Here is a 19823-nt window from a genome sequence, read left to right on the forward strand (position 1 = left end):
TTCTTGGGACCTATATATATTTGATCCCTTTTTATCACCAGTGGCACACATTTATCAAATTCTGGTCTGTATTCACTGAGAAGTAATTTTTCTATATAAAGCTGAATGCACCAAATTAGAATTTAACCTTGCTAAAATTGTGCTATGAATTAATCAGTTTGCAAATGGAAAAAGATTAAATTCATGTGCAGGTTCTGAACAGCAGTTGTCACATTACTGCCCCCTAGTGATAGCTTTCATCTTGTCTCATTTACAATGCCTTGGAATACTTTCTTGAAAAGCATAGCAAAGACATAAATAGTGGAGCTGGTAGGAACATTTTATAGTGAAAAAGAATCATGAGTCAAATTATTTTTGTAGGCTTATATCTACAACCAGTATGCATTTAATGTATACAGAATAACCATACCATTTATCACCTTATATTTAAATATGATATCTTAGATATAAATAAATAAGGCTGCTCTGAAAACGTAAGATAATCTCATATGAGACTTAACCTCTTTTAAAACTTCCTCTTCTAAAGTTAATTTCATATTTGTAAAACTTAATGTATGTGAAAAATTTCAACTCTTTGTTTTTATATTAGATGAAAGAGGAAAATCCTAATGTGAGAAAGGAAAACCTTAGAATAATATCATAGAGCAGAATTAATTGTTGACTTAAAACCTGAGAGTATTTGGAAAATGATGTGACATGAGTGGTTTTAGTGCAGGAAAAATGTTTCTTGTTTAATGTATATTTGTATATGTAATGTAGTGTATATTTGATATAGTGTTTCCTCATATTTTGAAAAGTGCCAGTGTTACTGAATTTGGTCTCATAAAACATTTCCCTAGAGTAAACTTTTTACTTTTCTCTTGACAATTTGTCAGTAGACTTTAAAAAATAATGTAAAATTTAGGGGGTAGCTATGGAGATTCCTGCTTACACTGGAACCTAAAAGCTTAAGAAAAACATTCCTCTTTAACATTCACTATTTTGCTGTTCACTGAGTCTGTATAGACATCTAGCAATGGTCAACTATTTTTATATCTCCCAGATTTGTGAATAGCATTTGGAATCCTGTATTTTTCCCCATTAGGAAGTATAAAATGTAAAAGTATTGGTCACATTTAAAAATTACTGTGTGTGTTAAGTAGTTCAGGAGCTAAATTACTAGGTTCATTTTTATTCTATATTCAGAATTTTAAAAATAATAGAAATTAGGAAGTGCACCTTAAGAATCCCAAACTGTGTGTTTCTAGGCAACAAACACTTTTTCTTAATGCTTAGTAATTTGTATAAGCCATTGATTCAAAAAGAATAAGCACATATCATCTTTCAGAGATAAAATGAAATTAATTCTGACTATACTATTCAGATTTTTCACTCAGCAGTACTAGCCTCTGGGCCATCTGCTTTTTGTGAAAGTTAACATGTATAAAATTATATTGCAGGTTATAATGTCGTTGTAAAGATTCCCCCAGGAGCAACAAATATTGATATTCTTCAGCACAGCTATTCTGGAAAACCAGAAGATGACAATTACCTGGGTAAACATTTTTAGTTAAATGGCAGCCAGTATGTGCAGTTTCATGGAGGTCTGTGGTTGTAAATTCTTGGAAGGCAAGAAGAGCCCCTTGAATAAACATGCAGTTTCGGCTCAGACTAAGCCAAGTCATCTGACTCCATATATGTGTTCTCTTTCTGAATTACATACCATATCCTATTTTAAAGATACTAAATTAAATTCTGGAAGACAAATTAAGCTTTTTTCCCCATGAGGGTGTTTTAGATAACCAGAGGTTATATTCAGTTAAAGTTGTGTATGTAGTTAGAATACAGTTCTCTAGTTATAAACCTCATTGGGGTTAAATGTTTTTTTTTTTTTTTTTTTTTAAATTTTACTTTATTTTACTTTACAATACTGTATTGGTTTTGCCATACATCAACATGAATCCGCCATGGGTGTACACGTGTTCCCAATCCAAAAAAGTGAAGTTGCTCAGTCGTGTCCGACTCTTTGCGACCCCATGGACTGTAGCCTACCACTCTCCTCTGTCCATGGGATTTTCCAGGCAAGAGTACTGGAGTGGGTTGCCACGGCCTTTTGCAGAGGATCTTCCCAACCCAGGGATTGAACCTGGGTCTCTTGCTTGCATTGTAGGCAGATGCTTTACCATCTGAGCCACCGGGGAAGGGAAATGTTTTTAAAATTTTTTCTTAAATGTTTTTACCATGTAGCACAAGTCTTTAAATATAATTTTTATTGTGATTGTATTTTTATTGCTCTAATGCTACAGAAAGAGGACTATAGTTTCATATTTTTAGATGGTAATGAACATAGTTCTAATATATTGTCTTTTAGCTATTTCTAGAGTATACATTTCAGTTGTTATTTACTTTTTGGAAATTGACTTATAAGTTTAAAGCATTTCACTTAGGCCTAGAGATGAAAAGAATGCTTTACAAATCTTGTTTCTGTCTGATAAATACCTTAATATTGACTTACATGTAATTCACTAAGCTGGTGATAAAAAGCTGATAATGAAAAAACACCTGCCTTACATTAATGAAATGTGAAATATTGGCTCAAGTAATCAATGCTTTGAATTGATTGGGAATCTGAATCTATAATGAACAGCCCATTTCAGAAATTATATCTGGCTTTATAGAGCCAATTGTAGAAAGAACAACTGCTGAATGGATGCAGATTTTCCTTCCAGGGTGATGAAAAAGTTTAGAAAACTAGTAGAGGTTGCACAACACTGTGAATGTACTGCATGCCGTCAAGTTGTTCAATTTAAAATGGTTAATTCTGGTTTTGTTCATTTCACCTCTATAAAAACAAAAACAAAAACAAAAAAATTCCTAAAGAAAATCAAATGTAAATGTTTTACCTGTTGACATTTAGTTGCACTGCTTTTTCTTTTACATATACATAGATATATGCCATATTTATCATTTGGCATAGACATTTGCCATATGTATTATAGACAATTTATTATGTCTCTCTTAGGATCCAAATGTAGAAATTTGGTTCTGCTCAAGTTTAAAGATTAGAAATGTTCACTATTAAAATATCAGTATACTTTGTCAAAGAACTACTAATGGAAATACCAAAATCTAAATAGGGGAGCAAAATATATGTGTGGAGTCTTTAGAAAGGACTTGGAATTTGCTTTGGTAACTAAAAATAATGAAATGTATATAGTTTTTCTCAGTAAAGTTTTGTTTATTTCCCTTAATTTTAGTGTAACAGGCAGTCCTTTAAACAGGCCTGTCCACTTCTGATAATGTGCAGATTTACAGAGTGATTTTCATTTTGTTGGTTCTTCACTGAATTCAGTGTAGGGTATAAAGACAATCACAACAGTCCACCAAGACACAGAATCAGCAAACATGTTTGGTAGTATTTCCTTCAGCTTTGGTTCAAGGTGGTGTGTAGTATTTGTTTTGTCATGGTGACTTGTGTGCTCTGGGTAGGGTTTCCTGGAAGACCAAATAAGTGTTTTCCAAAAAGATTATTCCACTGAGAAGTATAGTAAATCAGCAAAGATGTATTTAATTAACATGGGGGTTTTATTAGTGTACAATTTAAAATATTAGACACCCTCTCAAAAATTTAAACTAACAACACAGCACTTTACAATCTATATACTTTAAAAACATTTTCCAAATTTGATTCTAATTATAAAGCCTGTGAGTTGGGAATTTTTGTTATTCCTGTTATGTAATTAAAAAGCAAGCAGTTTATCCAAGATCACATAGAAATTAATTGGAACAATTTGAATTTAAATCAACTGTACTAAGTCCTGTGGTCTTCCACAACACTGTGGACACCATGCAATTTTGTATTTACAAAAGTAACAAATTTTGACTACATACTCTGTTCCATACTCATATACACATGTAAATATTAGTATATAGATAGACACACATATACTTATTTGATAGGCTGATGTTAATACCTATCCATGGGAAAGAGCAAGAATCACCAGGGGCAAGAACAGAGGGGGCAGTGGGAGGGTTCTGAAAAAGTAGCCACTCACACAGGCGTGACCAATGATGAGTGCCTCCCATGAAAAAGATCCAGATGTTTACAGAGGGAGGAGTGGAGAGGCATGGGCTTTTAAAATATTGACCCTAGGATGTTGAAGCTTTATACATGTTTTCCAAGGTAAACAGAACACTACAGCAGCCTGGCTGCCCTTTCTTTCCTCCCCGTGGATGACCAGGGTTGATTTAGCTGATCTGTTGGCACGACTTCCCTCTGTTTTTCCACTTCCTGTATGTCTCTCCTGGTGCTGCATGGTTTGTGGAAGATGACCTTCTCAGAAAGAAAAATTGTAGAGTGAATGTATTTTCATGGGTTTGGCTGATATGCTAAAGTTTCGCTGCTTATGGGTTAGATACCACTTTATCATAAAGTAAAGTTTATTTCCTCCGTATTAGTTTATATTTATATTCTCTAACTGCAAAAGAAAAGAATGTGAATTTTAAAAGTTAAAACTGTTTCTGGACCGTTGACTGGTTTTGCTGTTTCATGAGCACTATCCTTTTACAGCATTATCGGACACTCAAGGGAATTTTCTTTTGAATGGGAATTTTGTTGTAAGTATGTCCAAAAGGGAAATCAACATACAAGGAGCTATTTTTGAATACAGTGGTTCAAACAACTCAATTGAAAGGATTAATAGTACTGATCGACTGGAAGAAGAACTTGTTTTGCAGGTAAATTCTTAGTGGTTGTTACTAAGACAGTTTTAATCATATTAGTAAAATATGATGCTTAAGTAAGTGCTTTGTATTTATTATTCAACATAGAGTGATATCTTTTAAGAATATATCTTTTATGAATTGATTGTGTGCCCCTTTGTATTTTTATTGAGGTTTTGTGTGTGGGTAATCTATACAACCCTGATGTACGTTATTCCTTCAATATCCCCGTGGAAGAGAAGAGTGATCTATTCACATGGGACCCGTATGGACCATGGCAAGACTGTACAAAAATGTGTCAAGGTACACTAGAATTAAATAAAAGGGACATAAGTTCAGCTGTGGCATGCTGGTATAATTTGGGGTGCTCTTGAGTCTGGCTGCCTGTAGAACCCACACACTTATACCACACAGACTTACAAAGGTTTCCCATCTTTGCTCTCTGTCTGCTTTTCTCCCCACTCATTCTGGGCTCCTTACGCTTAACAGCCTCCCTTATCTCAGCCGTTTTCAATGTTTTGCATCACAGCTCCTTCCCTGCTGCTGGTGCTAAGTCACTTCAGTCGTGTCCGACTCTGTGCGACCCCACAGACGGCAGCCCACCAGGCTCCCCCGTCCCTGGGATTCTCCAGGCAGGAACACTGGAGTGGGTTGCCATTTCCTTCTCCAATGCGTGAAAGTGAAGTTGCTCAGTCGTGTTCTCACAGTTACAGAAAGGTTCCCTGACCTTGACACTGTTTTCTGGTGAAATGCTCACCTTCTTGTCCTTTTCTTCCATCCGCTTTCCCAGACACCCATCTCCTTCTTTCAGTGTCGTGGGGTCGACATTCTCTCATTCTCTTGTTTCCCTTCTCCGACCACAGGGAAATGTGTTTGTACTGATGGATGAATAACTGAAAGGAGCACAGGGAGAGATGAAAAAGCCGTGAAGTTATAGTAGAAAAGCAAGTGAACAGGCGGGTATCTTTGGGCAGTCTATAATTATGAATACCTGGTTGTGTGATGCTACACTGGTTTGAATCAGCAAATGTTTATTGACAGACTATTTTGTTTTGGATCATTAGGATCCTGATTTTGCATTCAAGTTTTACAGTCTAGTGGATGAAACAGAAGAATGAGTAAATTTTCTTAATTTTAAACGGTAAAAGCCATGCCATAAGGATGCATCGAGGAGACCCCAGGAAGGATGGAATGAGCAGTTTGAGGTGAAATGGGAAGACAGAGATTGGTGTAGAGTGGGAAAGTAGTTCCCAGGGGCACTAGAGACAAGGTCTGGGAATTAGGGGAGAAGTGAGTCAGAGGAGAAGCAGCTCCGAACAGTACAGAAATGAGCTGAGAGAAGGTAGGTGGCCAGAGGCAGCAATCACACAAGATGGGAACGTGAAGGGCAAGATAACAAACTGACCTCAAGGTACCAAAGGAATGGTGGTCTCCCATCCCAGAAAAAGGCACAGACTTGGCCCTGTGGTACTAGGACAGCAGTGGCCGGGTGCTGGTGTGGAAACAGGCATTCCTGTTGGAACAGTGTCTCCGGGGAGGGAGCCTGAAGTAGATGATGCCAGGCTGACTGGCACAAACACTGCAAGTAGGAACAAAGCTTTGGTAACACAGAAGACAGAGGGATTCATCTTGACACAAAGAACCTGGATGTGCTTTATGGAAGAGCATAGAGAAGCGGGTTGGGCATCTGGGACCAGCATTCCAACATAACTGGGTAAACTGGTCTGTGGCAGTAGATATGGGGAGCTAGAAGAAGTCTAAATAAACAGTCGAATGAAGGAACATTCTAAAATATGGGGGACACACCAAATAAACACATAACGATCCAAAATGAAAGGCTGGAGTAGGCATTTTGAGATAGTTTGAGAGTCTGAACCAGGAAAGATCTCTTTCCTACAGAAGGAAAGGAGCCGTTAATTCAATTGCCACCAAGTATATACTACGATTATAGTTCCTTTTGTACGTGTGTAACTTTTGGGTTTCTCTAAAGTGAAGTTTCTTTAGTTTTGTTTACTTGTTTCCCTGTGCACTGAAAATGATCGGGCTCCAGACATTTTGTGAAGGCTGTAAATTTTGGAGCTCTGTGTTCAGGGTATTTGCTTCAGCTTTCCTTTCCTTTTTCTTATCTGTTGTTCCCTTGGCCCTCTTCTCCCCTGCTCTAACTTGGCCATGTTGCTTTTCAGGCCTGTTACACGGCTGTCGTCATGTGCTCTCCCTTCTTTATCATCGTGTGAGGTCTCTTTAACTTTCTTCTGTGTTGGATTCCCTGTGTCCCAGATTCTGTGAATTCCTCTTTTTATTTCCTCCACCGAGGATAACATAGCTGTCGGACATTTCCTGAGAAAGCAAGGCAGTGTTTTGAGACCTTTCCTGTCTGAAAATGGCATTATTCTTTTCTCACGCTTGATTGATAGCTTGGCTCGTATAAAATTCTAAGATAGATTATTTTCCTTTAGAATGCTGAAAATCTTGTTTTCCAGTTTCCAATGCTTGGATATGATACTTCCTAGTATGGAAATTTTGTGTCTCCCCTCCTAAATTCCAGGAGTGAGAAATGTCAGGACACTGTGTGTTGGCTTGGCTTTTCCTTTCATCTGTTTTCCTGGTAATTAGGATGCCTTCCAAACTGGAAACACAGATTCTTTGATCTGAGAAGTTTTATGTATGATATCTTTGATAATTTCTCCACATTAAATTTTCTCTTCTTTGTAAAATTTATATTGTCTGGATATACAGCCTCCTGGTCTGATCTCTTATCTCATAATTTCCTCTCCAAATGTACATTTTTTTTTCTTAGTGTTTCTCATCAACAGCTTGCTTTTGTTTCATGGAGGCAATACCTGTGTCTGTGAGAGTATTAATTATAGTCTTGGAACTTTCTTCTGCTCCCTGACATATGTGTTTCCTCTTAATTCTGTTTCTGCTTATTTAGGTCTCTTTTGTGTGAGTGTCTTTCCTAAATTGCCTACTGATCTTTGATGTTTATTCATATTTAAGACTAAAATGCTAATTGAAAGTCCTGTGTGGGTTAAATAAGCCTTCTTATAGTTTTTTACTGTGTCTTTGGGGGAAAGGCTCAAATGTTGCTGTCACTTAATCTTTTTTCTTGAGCTAAAGAGTTTTCCAAGAAAGGAATTCTCCCATCTTCTGATGGCCAGTGAGGGGACTGGAGAAACTGTAAAAATTGGCTTGGAGCCAGAGGGAAATGGAGGGTGAGCCCAGTGGGCCTGAATCTCATCATTTCAGTATGGAGACTTGTACTGAGTCCCTCTCTTTTCGGTACAGCACTTCCCCAGCTTCCCTCAGCTGCTGTGTCTCTGCCCCCAAGTTCACGGGCTCTGGAGCTATGCTATCCAGTATCCAGTATGGTAGTTACTAGCCACATGTGGCTAGCCCATTGAAATATGGTACAAGTGTGAAATGCACAATGGATTCTGAAGACTTAGGATGAAAAAAGAAAGTGAAATGTATCATCAATAGTGTTTCTGTTGACATCATGTGGAAATGATCCTGTTTGGATTTGCATCTTTTTACTTTCTCATGTCACTACAAGACAATGTAAAATCACATGTGCTTCACATTGTTTTCATTAGATAGCGCTACTGTTGACTCTTAGGTGGAAGTCTGACTGTTCTTCATGAATACTTTTCAGTCATTTCTCCATTTTTTCAGGCCTATGCCTTACACATTCACCTCTTCAGAGGAACCTGGTGTTTTTGATTCCTGGCCTTTGCTTGGATTCTGTGGCATGAATGGTTTGTTTCTTACTTTCTTCCTCCACAGGCTCAGGTTTCAGCTTCCTTGGCTCTGTTAAAATAGTTATTTCCATCTTCTTTTCATATTTAACATGTCCTTTTCCTGCCTACTGCTTCCTCTTTCATTCTTTTTGTTCCTTCAGGTTTTTGCCTTTTCAAAATTCTTTATAGTTCTTTCAGATGGTATGCATGCAGAAATAAACATGCATGCTCATGTTTCGCCAACTGAAAGTATACAGTTGAACTTGGAGAAAACAGAAATTTGATCATGCCACTGACAGCTTGAACGTTTTCCTATCTCCTCGTTGCGGAAAGTGCAAAGTTCAGTCTCCTCTGGCCTCTCTGACTTCTCGAAGTTTCCTTCACTGTGGTTATGCACCGTGTAAACAACTGCTAAATCTCAATGACTTGGAGCAACAAACATTTATTTCTCGCTCATACTGTGTGGTGGCTGCTAATTGGTTCTGACTCTTCTTCAGCTTGCTCTCTGCCTCCATGTCATTCTCAAACAAATTAATAGACTTTATTTTAGAGGGGTTTTAGGTTTGGGTTTGATCCCTGGGTTGGAAAAGTCCCCTGGAGAAGGGAACAGCTACCCACTCCAGTATTCTTGCCTGGCAGGCTGTCGTCCATGGGGTCACAAATAGTTGGATACCACTAAGCGACTTTCACTTTCACACTAGGTGTATAGAAAGTTGAGCAAAAACTACAAAAAATTCTTATATTCTCTCTTCTTCCACACCCCTTCCCCAGTTCCCCTGTTATTACCATCTTGCATTCATGTGGCACATTTATTCCAGTTGGTCCATTATTATCAACTGAAGTCTGACCATGCTGCCTTTTCATTCATGATTCCAGGCTGAAGGATCAGCCCCATCTGGAGAAGGCTGTTTTAGAAACAGAGAGAAAAGAGTTGGCAGAAGCAAGAAAAGACTTTTAGAGCTTCTGCTTAGAACTGGAATAGTCACATTCCCTTCCAGGTGGTTGGCACAAACCGGCTGTCTGTCGATGGGCAGGGAAGTCTGCTCCTCCTCTAGGAAGTTATAGAAATGTTGTAGCAAGTAGAGATGTGTAATTTTGTTGCAGTGAAAAGGCAAGCAAATAATGGGGAGCAGTAGTATACTGTATCATATTAGCATGGACCCTGACCACTCAGTTCTCCACTAGCAACCCTTCCATCCAGCTGTAATAAATTTCTTCCTACTTCACACACTTGTCCCACCTTCCTTACATCTTCTTACTCAGCAAACTCCTCAATGTTTCAGGATTCATCTTGCTTATTGTAGAAAGTCATTCCTGACTAGCTAAATATGCTAGCCTATTTGTATGCTATGTTGAAATTGTTTTTGCTTTCTTAGCTGCATCCTTCAAGCTTTTAGCAAAAGTAAATTATTATGGAACATCTCCTTATGTGATTTTTCCTTTGATTTTTATTTTTCATTTGACTTTTGCTAAGGTCTTCATAGAAGAAAAATTACTTGTGTACGTAAGAGTGATCATATGGTCATGTCCGATCAAAGCTGTGACCACTTACCTCTTCCATTGCTGGTAACTGAAAGGTGCAATACAGACTGTGAACTCAGGTAAGAAAAAAAGAAATAATGTATAATGTAACCAGATAAAAATCAATAAGTGAGATAAGATGTAAAGAATCTACTGCAGTGCCTGGTATAAGGTGGACATGTAATTAATGTCTGTCCTTTCCCATTCCCATAAAAAACTTTAGACCTGCTAATTTATTGTGAAACTCAGCAGTTGGTTTGAGTTTTTTATTCATAGTATTTGCTGAATTTCAGTACAGAGACCTCAATGTTTTGTGTAAGAAATGGAAACAAATTTATCTGTAAAATAAATATAGGAAAACTAATCTGAAAACCTATGGTTTAAAGCTCTGAAACAATACATTTAAGCATGATCCTCTAATTCCCATTGAACTCATGTACCAATAAACTTTTAAAGTTTGAGGATTAGAGAATCGATAGATTGATTTGTCTATCTTATCAACATTTTGTCCATTAAACATTAAGTAACGAGATGCTAGATCATGGCAGGCAAGTTTTTTCTTCTAAAATTCTTGTCATTTGTTTTCTTGTGGCGGGTCTTACAGTGACGCTAAGAGCAATAACCCTGTCTAGCAGGCAAGTCAACATTCAGGGATGACCAGAATCTCCTTTACTCAGCAAGGATGAGACTTTTTATGTATTTGTGGTATTGTTTGGGGACATATGGTAGAAGGCTAGTGGTAGAACGGCATGTACAAGTTGCATCCACTGCCTTGCAGTAGAGTGAAGTGCAGCGAAATCCTTGAGATACTGTTCAGATGGAAAGAAGCTCCATGAATTCTCTTCTTTGCTGTACTGCTGCTCTCATACTGTCTGAGAGATTGCTAGAGTGTAATTGGGATAATTTTGCTAACGCTAGCAGATTTTACTTGTGGAAAAAGAAATGTTCTCTTTGAAAGCATGTCTAAAAGTAGATTGTATCAGTTAATGAGAAAATGTGACATGCTTTATAAAGACAAGTTTACCAACTTTTAAAGGCTTTTGATGTAGTCATGTGCCCAGATGTTCTGTGATCCTCAGTCAAATAAAGACGCTGCATAGGGAGATACCACCTGATTATAGGTCAGATATACTTGGTTATAGTTTTAAATCTGCCACTTGGTAACCTTAATCTCAATCTTAATCTCATGCAGTTGTTTTCAACAATCTAGGGAGAGGCTTGGGATTCCTAGGAAGAGAACACAAATTTCCTTGGGGTTCCTCTAGGGTGAGGCTTGGGGTTCCTCCAAATGCCTGGGTGTCGTGCTGGTTCCCTACCTCCAGCTTTTATGGATTTGGAATAAATGTTAAATTTTATTTAGAGAAAAGTAAAATTTCTGACAGAAGCCAAGCATATATACCATTTGAATGCACAGCATCACTGGGCTTCATTTTCTCATCTATATGATGAAAGTTTGGACTCTATGATCTCTTAAGTTTTCATCACTAAATCAATGATATATCAAATATTTTTATTGTGGCTTGTCCATAATTTCTAACATAATTTTTAAAATTGAATAATATGTGCAAATTTTTCTGAATCCATGTTTTAAATTGTGTTCATCAGCATACCTCCTAAGCATAATAACATCATTTTTTGTAGGTGGCACATCATTGGCAAAAGTGAATGTTCAACCTTTTGTGGTCAAGGATACAAGTCATTGGACGTCCATTGTATGAAGTATTCCATTCATAAAGGACAGACTGTTCCAGTAGATGACCACTACTGCAGTGACCAACTTAAACCTCCAACCCGAGAACCCTGCCATGGTGACTGTGTCTTAACAAGGTGGCATTATTTAGAATGGTCTCAGGTACAAAGAAAAAAGGATAGCTTAAGAAAAGTTGCTCCTTTATTTTACACCTAATTAAATATTTGTCACTTCAGAGTCGTGTTTTGTTAAAATTTTTACTTTGCGTCCATTTTTCACCACTTTTCTTTTTTTAATCAGTGTTCCAGGAGTTGTGGAGGAGGGGAGAGGTCTCGAGAATCTTACTGTATAAATAACTTTGGCCACCGTCTTGCTGACAGAGAATGCCAGGAACTTCCCCGAGTGACAACAGAGAATTGCAATGAATTTTCCTGTCCCAGTTGGGCCACTAGTGAGTGGAGTGAGGTAACATTAAGCACTTGAGGTTTAGAACTATTATAACATTGTAAAGGAGATCTTTGTAGTGGAAGGCTATGTAATTCAAAAAATATTTCAATTTGCTCTATCATTTAGTAAATAATGGTATTATCAAGATAGTAAAATTTAAAAATGGTTTGTCCTTAAGCTATTTACAGTGTGTGGCCAACAATGACATAATTGGTGTTTAATCTATAACCATTTTCATAGTGGACTTTCCTGGTGGCTTCCCTGGTGGCTCAGATGGTAAAGATCCACCTGCAATTTGGGAGACCTGGGTTCAATCCCTGGGTTGGGAAGATCCCCTGGAGAAGGGCATGGTGGCCCACTCCAGTATTCTTGCCTAGAGAATTCCATGGACAGAGGAGCCTGGCAGGCTACAGTCCATGGGATCACAAAGAGTCAGACACGACTGAGTGATTAGTACATTTTCATGGTGTACACAGTAGGCTGAGATACATACTTGTTCTAAGGTCAGTTTTGTACCTTTATTTCTGGAACAAATAGATCTTGCACTGGGATTTGGGCAGCAGAAGTTTGGAGTGGCGGATTTTACCCCATGAATATCTCTGGTTTTTCTGAGGCATGGAGGGAAAATGTCTTTAAGGATGGTCTTTAACTGTATTGCTGCTGCTACTGCTGCTAAGTTGCTTCAGTCATGTCTGACTCTGTGCAACCCCGTAGACGGCAGCCCACCAGGCTCCGCCATCCCTGGGATTCTCCAGGCAAGAACACTGGAGTGGGTTGCCATTTCCTTCTCCAGTACATGAAAGTGAAAAGTGAAAGTGAAGTTGTTCAGTCATGTCCAACTCTTTGCGACCCCATGGACTGCAGCCTACCAGGCTCCTCTGTCCGTGGGATTTTCCAGGCAAGAGTACTGGAGTGGGGTGCCATTGCCTTCTCCGCTTTAATTGTATTTGAATATACAAACTGATCATTGCATTTTTTGGGAGTATTTGTGTTGACTAATACTGTAAGTAATGGTCAGTGGTATTTTTCCAGTGTCTGGTTACCTGTGGAAAAGGAACAAAGCAGCGGCAGGTGTGGTGTCACCTGAATGAAGATCACTTGAGTGATGGCTTCTGTGACCCAAGCACCAAGCCTGAGTCTCAGAGACCCTGTGAGCTTCATGCATGTACTTCCTGGCAAGTAGGACCTTGGGGTTCTGTGAGTATATGACAGTCTATGGATTTCTGCTCTAATCCATCATTACAGAATAGCACAGAATTATTGTATATTCAGTCTTTTAGTGGCTGCATCTAATTTTGGGGTGGCTCTTGGAGAAAGATTGCTGAAATGTAAATCTGTACCTGTACAATTTTTTCAGTACTGCTAATTTTGCTGTGGTAAATATTCTAGCTTTGACTTGTAACTCTTTTGTTAACCACAATACTATAAATTTCTGTATTCAGTATCCTGCCATAAACCATAATAGAAAAGAATATGAAAAAGAATATATATATGAATAACTGAATCACTTTGCTATATGCCAGAAATTAACATAGCATTGTTAATCAACTGTACTTCAATAAATAATTTATGCTTTCATCAACTTTATGTAAACTATGCATTTTCATGTTTGGTGCCTAAATTATTCTCTCTACTGTATTTAGAGTAGGCCTTGTTGGGAAGTTTTGCCAAACAGATGGCTAGGAGATAATCTGATGGATGCGTTGTGGGCAGTTTAGTATTCTGTGTAGATTGCTGCACTTGCCAGGAAACCTGCTCTCATCTGCCATTTAACTCTGTCCTGTTCTTTTCTTTCTTTATCTCTTCAAAATTGACTTAGTATATTAAGTGGCATGCATATACCAGGTCAATTTTGAAAAGTATTTAGTTTGCCTAAACTGTATTGACTCTGCCACCAAAATATGAAGCTTCTATTGATAGTTTTACATGATAACTTTTTAAAGATACAATAATAATTGCCATTTCAATTTCACTATTTTCAGTTCAGTTCAGTTCAGTCGCTCAGTCTTATCCAACACTTTGTGACCGCATGGACCGCAGCACACCTCCTTGTCCATCACCACCTCCTGGAGTTTACCCAAACTCATGTCCATTGAGTTGGTGATACCATCCAACCATCTCATCCTCTGTCATCCCCTTCTCCTCCTGTCCTCAATCTTTCCCAGAATCAGGGTCTTTTCAGATGAGTCAGCTCTCCGCATCAGGTGGCCAAAGTATTGGAGTTTCAGCTTCAGCATCAGTCCTTCCACTGATTTCCTTTAGGATGGACTGATTGGATCGCCTTGCAGTCCAAGGGACTCTCAAGAGTCTTCTCCAACACCACAGTTCAAAAGCATCAATTCTTCTGTGCTCAGCTTTCTTCACAGTCCAACTCTCACATTCATACATGACAACTGGAAAAGCCATAGCTTTGACTAGACAGACCTTTGTTGGCAAAATAGTGTCTCTGCTTTTGAATATGCTGTCTAGGTTGGTTATAACTTTCCTTCTAAAGAGTAAGCATCTTAATTTCATGGCTGCAGTCACCATCTACAGTGATTTTGGAGCCCCCAAAAATAAAGTCTGTCACTATTTCCACTGTTTCCCCATCTATTTGCCATGAAGTGATGGGACCAGATGCCATGATCTTAGTTTTCTGAATGTTGAATTTAAGCCAACTTTTTCACTCTCCTCTTTCACTTTCATCAAGAGGTTCTTTAGTTCTTCACTTTCTGCTATAAGGGAGGTGTCATCTGCTTATCTCAGGTTATTGATATTTCTCCCAGCAATCTTGATTCCAGCTTGTGCTTCTTCCAGCCCAGCATTTCTCATGATGTACTCTGCATATAAGATAAATAAGCAGGGTGACAATATACAGCCTTGACATTCTCCTTTTCCTATTTGGAACCAGTTTGTTATCCAGTTCTAACTGTTACTTCCTGACCTGCATGCAGATTTCTCAGGAGGTAGGTCAGGTGGTCTGGTAGTCCCATCTCTTTCAGAATTTTCCACAGTTTGTTGTGATCCACACAGTCAAAGGCTTTGGCATAGTCAATAAAGCAGAAATAGATGTTTTTCTGGAACTCTCTTGCTTTTTCAATGATCCAGCGGATATTGGCAATTGATCTCTGGTTCTCTGCCTTTTCTAAAACCAGCTTGAACATTTGGAAGTTCATGGTTCACGTATTGCTGAAGCCTGGCTTGGAGAATTTTAAGCATTACTTTACTAGCGTGTGAGATGAGTGCAATTTTGTGGTAGTTTGAGCATTCTTTGGCATTGCTTATTTTATTAGTATCTATATAAATTTGAATAAAGATATATGTTGATTAAATTTCTTCATTTTAAGTCTAGAATCTGGAATAAAGGACTAATAAAAATATCTACTGAAAATAGATTCTTAACTGTGTACATGTTAAGAAAATTAAGTTTATGTAATATCTGAGCAATGGTGTTTCATATCTGCTTATATTCTTCCAGTGCACAGCCACATGTGGACAGGGGTACCAGATGCGTGCTGTGAAGTGTGTCAACGAGCTATTTAGCACAGTGCTAGATGACAGACTGTGCCATGGAGCTAGTCGCCCAAGTGAAAGGCAGGTAAACGACACCTCTCCATGGATTATAAACCAAAATGTTTGATACAGGAAGATTATTGATGTGTTAAAATTATTTCCATATGTATTTTTCCACTTAAACATATATGCCTTAAAAATAGAGAGTTTATTGTTCTTGGTTTTGCCAGCTTTATTGATGGATTTGTTTTTACTCTTTATCTGATATTGGATCACTCATTTAACTTATGTTTCCATCCTTTGAACTATAGAAGGATGATGCCTTATTATGAACATAATGAACTTCTCAAGTGTGGCTTAAGGTAGTGATCTGTGTTCATTCAGAAGGTTTCAGCTTAGTGATATTTTTGAAAGACTATTACTCTTTTCTTTTTAAATCATCAGGCAGAATGATCCAAACTTTAACCTTCAGAGTCATACTATCCACTTCTAGCCCTTGATAGTACTTTGTACTTTTGGAAAATAAAAACCTTTACATCGCTTATTTGTAGTTTACTATGCATCTGTTCTTGACTTACATAATTGAAAGGAGAAATGAAGTATAGGATTTAGTATCAATCATAGTGGTTAATTCATTAATGTTTCATGAGGTCCATTTTTCTTTCAAACAGAATTGTATTGTTACACCTTGCCCAGTTATCCCTAAAATTGGGGCCACTTCCTTGCCACCTGTTCCCATGAGAAAGATAACACAATGGCGATATGGTTCTTGGACACCAGTAAGTGAATTTCTGTAAGAGAGACAGTATTTCTACCATGGAGGCTTTCAGTTGCTCCAGATTTGCCAAATTAATATATGCATTCATTCTCAGGTATTTTGATGGAGGTGGTGTTGGAAGAGCATAGGGTTTAGAATTAGGTAATTTAATGACTAAATCCTGTTCTGTCTTTCAAGAGCTCTGTTTCTGTGGGCAAGAATTTAAGTTTTCTAGGTCTGTTTTCTAATCCTACCAAATGAGGATGATAATATTTACGTCATAGGTTGTTAGGAGAAGCAGATGTGATATTAGACTTTTATTAGATTTGGAATATACACTTGCTTTGGTCTTGCATGAAAGATATATTTTTAAGTTTCATATATTCTCTGAATATTTTAATTATGAGATCCTATCTTCTCTATTACCTAGGTCTTTCAGAGTTGTCTTAAATGTTATCTTAAGATTCTCTTATCTATAATCTTTTCTTTAATTTTGACAAATAGCTAATCACTATTCTGAAAAGTTGAGTGTTTTGTTTTATTATCACAAGCATCTGATTTGTGAAGTTTATTTTTTAAACTCATTGGAATATTCACTGCTCTGTCTTTGACTCAGAAATGATGCCAGGTGATAATATTTATAAATTAAGTTTTTTCAAGAATCTTGAGGTTTAGAAATTTGAACACCAAGTGTAAGGGATGTAGGAGTGTCCTGTATAATGCTCTGGAATGATTCAATTTTTCAGTGTTCCGTGTCTTGTGGAAGAGGAAATCAAGCCCGCTATGTAAGTTGTCGTGATGCTCATGATGGAATAGCAGATGAATCATTTTGTGCCCACTTACCCCGACCGGCTGAAATAGCTGTCTGTTTTAGCCCTTGTGGAGAGTGGCAAACAGGGAATTGGTCACCTGTAAGTACTTTTTTGCAAAAAAAGTGAAATGAGAAATTTAAATATAATATTTGAACTTTGAGGTAATGCAGTTTATTGGCTAAATTTGTGATCAGTGTTCAGCTTCCTGTGGCCATGGAAAAATGACTCGACAAGTTTTATGCATCAACTATCATCAGCCAGTTAATGAGAATTACTGTGACCCTGAAGTCCGCCCTGTGATAGAACAAGAATGTAATCTGGCAGCCTGCCCTCCCACGTACAGCCACTTTCCGAGTTCCTCTGAGCAGCCAAGCCATTTTCCAGGCAGGAATTTTCCATTAACTCACAAACCAGAAGATAATCAAAATCAGGGGGTCCATCCATCAATCAGAGAAAACCAGTGGAGAACAGGACCATGGGGATCAGTAAGCCCTCTTTATTGAGTTATACTAATTCTGTAATTTTGTTATGTTATACGGCCTTTTAACAGAAATGTACATAATGACATCAGATGCTTTTAATGCTAATTATTTCTGAAGATCAGTAGTTTAAATCTTAAAAAGATTAAGCACTTTTTGATGCAGATTGCAAATCTCTATAGAGTTCTAATTGAATTATAACCTAATGTGATATTATGATTACATAGGAATCCATCTGAAAAAAATCTTAGAGTCCATTATAGTAAAAATGAAACCTTTTAAGTGTTAAGATTACCAATGTCTATGAAGAAAAACATCAAACCCAGAAATTAACTGTGTGATATGATAACAGTGCAGTAAGCTGGTGTAAAACCATGATTACTTTGTACAAAATGTACAATTGTGGTTCGTATTTTGTATGAGATTAATGATACCAAGTAAAGAAAAACAATGTGAAAGTTGGGAAACTTAATATTATCTTTTTTTTTTTTTTCCTTCCTAGTGAGACCTGAAAACTTGAATTCCTTTTTACTTAATGCCTAGGACAAGGGTGAATTTTTATTGCAAACTTTAAAGATTTACCTTCCTATCAATAAATTTTAATGAAACCATAGGTTTTTTTGACAGATATTCTTTATTCAAATTATGATTCCAAAATGGAGGGAGGGGTAATTTGGCGAGCTTGAAGTTGAGTCAAAGAACTGTTTTTCTTTTATTTTAGTGTTTTATAATGTAATTTTGTGACATGGAATCTTCAGTTTGTGTGTTCCTGTGTTTCATCCTTTCCAGTGCTCTAGCAGTTGTGCTGGAGGTGTTCAACGTAGAGTTGTGGTCTGCCAGGATGAAAATGGACAAAGTGCCAGTTACTGTGATACAGCGTCCAAACCACCAGAGTCAAAGCACTGTGATTCAGGACCTTGTCCACAGTGGAACTATGGAAGCTGGGGAGAAGTAAGTCCTACTCTCTCCTAAACTTGTGGAAATTATGACATCCCCTAAGACCAAAAGTTAAGCACTTCATACCTGTACTGTTGAATAATCTTACTTCACTATACTAGACAGATTTTTTAAAAATTGAGTCACTAAAACTATAATCTTTTAATAAACATTGTATCATGGTATAAATCACTCATTTATGATAGGAAATATATACTCCAAATTTTTGACAGAATGCTATGTGCTAGCCAGTAGGTGACTTCCTAATATCTCTCTAAAACTAGTATATTATTTTCTTAATTTCTTAGAAAATTAATTGATATAAAGACAGAAAAATAGAGTGATATGTTGGCCATGTTAATATCCTATTATGGAACCATTCATTTGATGAATCTAAAATGAATAGCTATCAATTATTTAGCACTTTCTTCATGTCCTGATCTTCTTTTAGGCACTGGGATATGAGGATAATTTTTAAAATGGTTGTAATGAATACTAATTCCACCTATATTATGCATGAGAAAGAAGAAAGACTTACATTGGCTTTGGATAAATAAAACAAGCCACTTAATTTAATTAGTCAAATATTTGTGTTTAATGACTTTTTTAAAAAATTAATTAATTTATTTTTGATTGCACTGGGTCTCTGTTGCTACGCTCAGGCTTTCCTTAGTTGCAGCAAACTGGGGTTCCTCTTTATTGCAATGCTCAGCCTTCTCATTGCAGTGGCTTCTCTTGTTGCAGAGCACAGGTTCTAGGCGCATGCGCTTCAGTAGTTGGCAATACGCAAGCGCAGTAGTTGTGACGCACAGGCTTACTTGCTCTGCAGTATGTGGAATCTTCCTGGACCAGGGGTCAACGCCCTGTCCCCTTTCTTCGTAGCAGGTTTCCTATCCACTGCACCACCAGGGAAGTCCCCTGTTTAATGATTTTAAGTACCTTTCTCTCCATAGGGAATTTGGAAATCATTGTTTAAAGATACACTTCTGATCAGGTGCTAATAAATATAAAGTATGTCTTTAAAATATACTTTTACAGTTTTCCAAAATGAAAGTAACTTTTTCAGTTGTGAGTTAATTCCTGTGAAAATTCAAATAATTTGAAAAATTGTGAAGAGATACAAACTTTTAATATTTGATAATTTCCTGCCAGACTTTAGTTCTGTGTGGGTTTCAGAATCATTAATTATACATGCTGCTTTGCCACCTGCTGTTCTCATGTAATAGATATACTCAACATCTTTTTATCTTT

At 37.4% G+C, this 19823-nt stretch overlaps 1 protein-coding gene across 1 annotated transcript in view; it reads left to right on the plus strand.

Moving 5' to 3' along the window:
- The window catches only part of ADAMTS20 (ADAM metallopeptidase with thrombospondin type 1 motif 20), a 200556-nt gene that overhangs the window by 92313 nt on the left and 88420 nt on the right, over nt 1-19823 (plus strand). The window contains exons 16-27 of the mRNA XM_052640352.1: nt 1440-1535; nt 4550-4716; nt 4875-5004; nt 9913-10039; nt 11601-11811; nt 11950-12114; nt 13129-13293; nt 15554-15673; nt 16260-16367; nt 17092-17256; nt 17352-17642; nt 18426-18587. Coding sequence (XP_052496312.1) covers nt 1440-1535; nt 4550-4716; nt 4875-5004; nt 9913-10039; nt 11601-11811; nt 11950-12114; nt 13129-13293; nt 15554-15673; nt 16260-16367; nt 17092-17256; nt 17352-17642; nt 18426-18587 — 1907 coding nt within the window. The remainder of the gene's footprint in view (nt 1-1439; nt 1536-4549; nt 4717-4874; nt 5005-9912; nt 10040-11600; nt 11812-11949; nt 12115-13128; nt 13294-15553; nt 15674-16259; nt 16368-17091; nt 17257-17351; nt 17643-18425; nt 18588-19823) is intronic.

Source organism: Budorcas taxicolor, chromosome 5 (genome assembly GCF_023091745.1).
Source record: "Budorcas taxicolor isolate Tak-1 chromosome 5, Takin1.1, whole genome shotgun sequence".
Lineage (NCBI taxonomy): Eukaryota > Metazoa > Chordata > Mammalia > Artiodactyla > Bovidae > Budorcas > Budorcas taxicolor.